Source organism: Mixophyes fleayi, chromosome 8 (assembly GCF_038048845.1).
Source record: "Mixophyes fleayi isolate aMixFle1 chromosome 8, aMixFle1.hap1, whole genome shotgun sequence".
Classification (NCBI taxonomy): Eukaryota; Metazoa; Chordata; class Amphibia; order Anura; family Limnodynastidae; genus Mixophyes; species Mixophyes fleayi.
In genome coordinates this window covers 134,723,951-134,730,887 of record NC_134409.1, presented here as the reverse complement: position 1 = coordinate 134,730,887, position 6,937 = coordinate 134,723,951, and the positions used below count along the sequence as shown (strand labels likewise).

At 42.8% G+C, this 6,937-nt stretch overlaps 1 protein-coding gene across 2 annotated transcripts in view; it reads right to left on the bottom strand.

Moving 5' to 3' along the window:
* Positions 1–5,023, bottom strand: part of LOC142099808 (netrin-4-like) — a 31,232-nt gene extending 26,209 nt beyond the window's left edge. For both annotated transcript variants that reach the window (XM_075183690.1, XM_075183691.1), the window contains exon 1: positions 4,403–5,023. In XM_075183690.1, coding sequence (XP_075039791.1) covers positions 4,403–4,469 — 67 coding nt within the window. In that variant the 5' untranslated portion in view covers positions 4,470–5,023. The remainder of the gene's footprint in view (positions 1–4,402) is intronic.
* Between the last annotated feature and the right edge of the window lie 1,914 nt (positions 5,024–6,937).

Here is a 6,937-nt window from a genome sequence, read left to right as displayed (position 1 = left end):
TGCTGGTAAGTAGTTATTTTTTCTATATCGCTCAGTTCACTATCGGAATAATAATGTAGGAGTAAACGGTGTCGGTGTTTACAGCACCGATAACTCGATTACCAGCGATTGTCTAGTACCAGAGGCTGATGTGATTGCATTTTGCACATAAAACAGACTGGTCTGGAGACTGCAGATTTCAAATCCTGTTTGTTTCTTTGTCACCACCTTAAATATGTCCCCTCTCCGTTGTGGGAAATCAGGGTGGCTTTTATCAGGTAATTGTGGGGTCCAACCAAATATTTATACAGGACAGCAAGAGGCTGTTTCTAATGAGGGAGATTCTCCAAACAGGATTAGAGAGCGTGTCAGGTTACATCCCACTTGTAGAAGTATGATAAGAGATAATGGGGAAAATCTTCCAGCAGTAACACTTCCTGCGCACTACCGCCATTACTACGGTAGTAGTGCACATAATTACCGTTAGTGCGGTTATCTTTAACACCAAGGAGCCGCAAGCAGAAATCCGGGTTAAATTTACCATATCAATGGTAATACATTTAACGAAGCGTTATTCCGGGGGTTCTACCCCAACTATAAATCTGTCCCCACATTATAAATGTACTTCCCCCTCCAATGCAACATGGTTTTGCCAAGGTGCAAAGTTACTTTCCTTAATGACTGAGGCCCAATGTGCATTCATCGGGTATGCACACATCCAAAAACATACTATTAGGTTAATTGGCTGCTATCAAAATGGACCCTTGTCTGACTCTGTCTGTGTGTGAGGGAATTTAGACTGTAAGCTCCAAGGGGGCTGGGACTGATGTGAGTGAGTTCTCTGTACAGCGCTGCAGAATCAGTGGCGCTATATAAATGATGATGATGATGATGATGATGATGATTCAACAAAAGAGCAGACATGAAGGTACGTGTGGTGATAAATACAGGTCTAGGTGCGCTCTGCTCTAACAGCATAGTAGCCAACCTTTGAAGATTGGTCTCCGGGCATCATTTGTGGAGGTGGGCATGAAGGGGCGGGGCTCCGCGAATCACATCATTTTGGCCCTGACGATGTGATGTAATGATGCATTTTACAACGGGGGAGGGGGGGGAGGGGCGGGCCAAAATGATGCGATTCCCGGAGAATCTCATCATGGTTGCTTGAAATCTGCCCATTTCACTAGGAAGAGGGAAATGCGGGAGAATTGTAAGCTCTCCCGGGAGTCCGGGAGACCTACCCGGATTTCGGGAGTCTCCCGGACACTCCGGGGACATATCAATGGACAACGTTTTCTAGACACAAATCTCTGCGCCCAGCACACGGGTCGGAGGAAATAAGGAATGGGAGTGGACGGTGAAAGCGCAGGTTCTACGCACATATTAAAATGCCATGTGGGTGATTCGAGTGAGAAAACTTCCTTTTATAAAGGACTGAAGTGAAAACATGCCGGATATAACATCTGTCTGACTCCCACGCCTGGGAACTGCGAGGACGTGTGCGGGAATAGGAGAACTTGGACTTAATCAGAAGAGCTGGATGAGTGTCAGATCATGACATTAGATAATGTCGGGATGCTCTGTTCCCATACAAATGACCAAGGCGTCACCAACAACATGTTAGAATTATACCAATTCACATCTCCCTTTCAGCGCAGCCAATTATTATTATTTTTATAATTTATTTATATAGCGCCACTAATTCCGCAGCGCTGTACAGAGAACTCACATCAGTCCCTGCCCCATTGGAACTTACAGTCTAAATTCCCTAACATACATACACACATAGACACAGACTAGGGTCAATTTTGTTAGCAGACAATTAACCTACTAGTATGTTTTTTGGAGTGTGGGAGGAAACCAGAGCACCCGGAGGAAACCCACGTAAACACGGGGAGAACATACAAACTCCTTACAGATAAGGCCATGGTCGGGAATTGAACTCATGACCCCAGTGCTGTAAGGCAGACGTGCTAACCACTAAGCCCTCACAGCTCTCAGTAGGTCATGTGATGTCAGAGGGGAGGGAGGAGCAAGGGGAGGAATTCACAGTACTCCAAGCAGCCAGAGCTCAGAGGGGCGTTCCAAAAAATAATAACATTCCTCATATAGCCTTCCGCAGTAATTTATGTTTTAAAAAAAAACAAAAACGTGTCAGACGCCAATTATTTCTCATCAGAACTGCGTCCTTGAGCGTTAAAGAGCCGACAGCGCTGATCGAATATTACACTCCTATATATCAATATACCGTGATACTGATTTTCAATTGATGCTTATCACAACGATAGAAAATCACCTATCGCCGTCATTTATCAATAAAATCTCGCTAAGGCAGAGCAGCGATACCGGCGCAGAGAGATAAGGATAAATAAACTGCTTCTCGGGGCCAGTCTGAGGGACTATGCTCAAGCGTGAAACGGCCAGAAGCGCGGCATTCTGTTCCACTAATTAAAAATAAAATTTTATAGAAATAGATTTTAAAAAAAATATATATATATATTTTTAAAGAATTTGCAATTGAAAAATGCTTTATTTAAATAAAGCTTCTTATTTTTTTTAATTGATTCTCTTCTGCTATCGCCATCCTGAGTTTAAAGCGTTTCAAAGCTTCCCAGCAGCACAGTCTGCCATGTATTTAATGTATTTAATGGGTATTCCCACAGAATGTACTTTGATGATCCTATTAAACTTTCTTTAGGTTGCCCCCGGGAGATCCTAGAGAGGGGGAGTGTAGGGTGGGCGGAAAGGGGGTCAGGCACAGCGCATTGCATCGTTTTGGTCCCGTCCCCTTAATGTATTCGTCATTTTGTTGCGGGGGTGGGGCCAAAATGATGCGATTGACCGCAAATCACATCATTTTGGCTACCGATTTGCAGGGTGCCGGAGACTTCCCTGCTCTCCTGAGAGTCCGGGAGACATACCCGGAATTTGGGAGTCTCCTGGACAGTCTCGGAGAGTGGGTTCTATGTGCATACATGGCCCTCCAGCCTTCAAAAAGGCCGTACAGAGAGCACAATGCATTCCCTGCGCCTCTGCGTATGCCGCGTGACCTCCCTGCACTGTGCAGATGAGGTCATGTGATACAGAGGTCGGCTGCTCCCATGAGGGGCTGGGGGGGGGGGGGCACAGTTGAAGGCTCGGTGCCCTGATTGTGACCCCTAGAAAACAGAGTCACCAATAACAGCAGAACTTTCGGTGTTACCATCCCACTACTGAATCATCCCTCAGCTGTGAATTATTCACCAACAGAACACTGGTGCATGGGAAAAAGATGCTGTAACCCCTAGCAACCAATCACACAATTGCTATAGGTTACAGTACACTATTCCTGTGCACCAGTTTTCACAAACATCCCCAATGATATTTTATACATGCTGTGATATAATGTCCCAATAAACATTTACAACCAATATGATTTTTATCTAAATTCCCTTTATTACTCCTCATTATTTTGGGGGATATAAAATTAAAATAATGTACTGTATCTTAATACTTTATCAGTACATGCTGTTTCTATGATACGTGTGGCCTGCTGCCATCCACATTCTGCAGCCATCCACAATCTGCAGCTATTATGAGAGACACATTTCTGCTGAAATAATCTATAAATCGACACAATAACGATCATTAGTCGGAGTTTCTTGGATGTTACATCTAAAGAAGGCCAGAAATAAAAAAAATGCAATATGATCCCACTGGATCTATGTAACATCACACTGGGCTCGGTAATGAACTGGAAGAATTGGAATTATTTCCTGTAATTTAGACTATATTGTTGCCCAGCACTCAGACAAGTGCAGTGAAAGATGAGGATGCTGCAGAACCTCTTGAAAAGCAATGGTGACTGTTTTTATAAAGGTACATCTAGAAGATTGATAGCTCTTCTTCCCAAAAGGTTTAATATCCTCCTATCACAAAAATATCAATCTGCTCTTAGTGTAGTAATGATATATTAGTAATGTATGCAGTCTACCCGAGTTTACCACATATAGTAATATCTATCTATCTATCTATCTCTCATATCTATCTATCTATCTATCTATCTATCTATCTATCTATCTATCACATATGTATCTATTTTTTTTATCTATCTCTCTCATATGTATATATCTATCTGTTCATCCTATTCCAACATTGAATTTGATCCTATATATAATATATAATCTGTCCATGTAGCGCCTACACATACCATGCAGAGACAGATATAGATACATACAGTGATTGCAAACGACAACAATACAGATATAATATAAATAAACGTGTAACTTTGGGATAAGAACCTGGGGGCCTCATCCTGGTACTGTAGTATAACCCCTAACAAGTTCTGGCCTCCTGCTGGGAGTTGGACTACACTGGAGAGTTGCCTAATTCTTGCTGGTCATGTGACCTCTATAGGTTATTAGGAGCAGGACTGAGAACTCACCGGGCTCTGTGTGCACTGAGACAATCCATGCCAGGAACACGATGAATGCGATTCTCTTGTTCTGCATGACAGGAAATTGGTCCCAGACGATGGGGGAAGATCAGGACTGACAACAGATGATGCTGTGGACCCCTCAATCCTGCATAGTCTGTTCCCCCCCACAAGTCACCCCTGGCAGAGGGAAGCTGGTGGCTGATGGAAACCCTAAACTAACCTCTGTGCCCAGGAGCAATGCCTCACTCAGACATCTTTATACCTTGGCACAGGTATTCACATCTTTGGGATGAGGATAGGGACTGAGTCTTTCTTCCTGTGCTCCTGAAGGTGTATAATTATACTCTCTATCTCCACATGCCTACCTAAAATCCCCCCAGCTTTGATCTCAGTCGGCACTCCACCCCTTTCTGTACCAGGCAGTATGCAGAGGGAGTAACTATTTTATTTCAGATGGGCACACTGATGTTCCTTATAGCAGCCCAACAGGGGCACGATTACGTGATGTGTCTGTCTCTCATCGGACATTAGCCAAAAATGTTAGCTATAAAAACTAAATATTGAACAATATCTGAATATTGAAGCTTTTCTTGTAGATTTTAAAGTACAAGTGAAGTTGACTGGGATCCTGACTACTCTCCAAGGGCAGTTTAAATCCCCAGGTGATGCTCTGGTCCCCGGAGACTTTCTCCTTGAGATGCTGAGTCCTCAGTGCTGCAAGTCGGGCTGTCAGTTTCATTAAACTCTCGGGGGCTGTTGTCTCTTTAAATTAAATGCCCAACACGTGGGTCAAGGCTCCGCCCACTCGCTTTGGAATGTGACGGAGCAGCGCTATCTGCTGGACAAAAACGCACACTGCAGGCACCTGCTAAGGTATTTTGGGTTATGAACATATCCGTACATATGTATTATTATTATTATTAATTTATTTATTTTATTATATCTATTATTATAACTTTGAATTTATCTCTATGGCCAGTCTGTGATGAATTTGTTTAAATAAAGTGCAAAACATTTGCACAGATATAAATAATAGATCTGTAATACAGACATGATTTATTGATGTACAAGTGATCAGGATCTTATTGAACCAACTGTGTGTTTCTCTCATATAATAAATATTTTGTCACATACAGGGGAGTAATATCAAAATGTCTGGGCCCCATTGCAAAACTGTGATGGGGATCTCTCTGCACCATCATAACGTCCTACCCTCTGCAATGTCTTCTCCATCCCTGGTTAGTATTCCGTAAAGCAGAGTACTAGTACTTGTTGTATTAGTCATAATCTGGCACATTATCTGAATTATATATATATATATATATATATATATATATATATATATAGTGATTGAATCCTCACTATTGTACAGAGCATGTGATTTCCTGGATACATTTGTTATGATAACATTTTAAGATTATTCTTGAAGGTGCATTTTTCCCTCTGAGATGGGGCTCCTGTGTTGCCTGGCCCCATAGCAGTCGCCTGGACAGCTTTGGAAGTAGTTAGGCCCTTTGTCACAGTCACACTTGCCAACTCTCCCTGAATGTCTGGGAGACTCCCTGAATTAGGGGTGATCTCCCTCACTCCCTGAAGAGTCTGGAATTCTCCCTGATGCTGAGCCAGTACAAGACGTGGTTGGCTTCGCCATCTGTGGCATGAAGACAAAGTTCAGAATTTGTGTCCTATGTCCATGTATTGATGCCTATGGAGGTGGCCATTTTCATGGAGACCAAGATTTAATCAAAGACTGACAGGTAAGACAACATGACATCAGTAACGGAGACAGAAATGTAAAAGACACTTCAGTCTCTATAGATCCATTAGTTGCTTTTCTTTAACGCATAGTTGCCTACTCTCCCGGAAGACTCACGTATCTCTGGGAGACCTCCCGGGAGAGCAGGGCAACCTCCCGGTTCTCGTCCCCGCAATACATAAGGGGCGGGGCTTAATGACACAAATATTGCGTCAATGATGCGATTTGGCAAGCCCCGCCCCTGCACGCCCACCTCCCCCGGAATCTCCCTGAAGCCAACGAGGAAAAGTCGGCAATACCACCTCTATGACGGGCTGACATTGTCCATCTTATGAATAACTGCACATGAATATGATTCATTCCTCACTCACAGTGGTATGGATTAAATGACCACATAACGGGCCTGATTTAAGTTAGAGAGAGAGATAAGCAAAAAATTTAGTACGTTTTCTTAATCAAGTTTTCTGGACAAAACCATGTTGCAATGCAAGGGGTGCAAATTAGTTTAATATTTTGCGCATAAGGAGTATACTGTCTGTTTTTTCATGTAGCACATAAATACTCGATAGCTTATTTGTACAGTAAAATTTAGAGTTGATCTAGGACATGTCCTACCCCAAATATAAAACTGCCATCACATTTTAAATTTATCTCCCCCTCCAATGCAACATGGTTTTGCCTTACTTACGTTTGCTTAACTTTCTTTAATAAATCAGGGCCAACATTGCTATGAAGGCACAGAGTGAGGACATCAGATAGATATAGTGATGTAGATTGGCATCTTT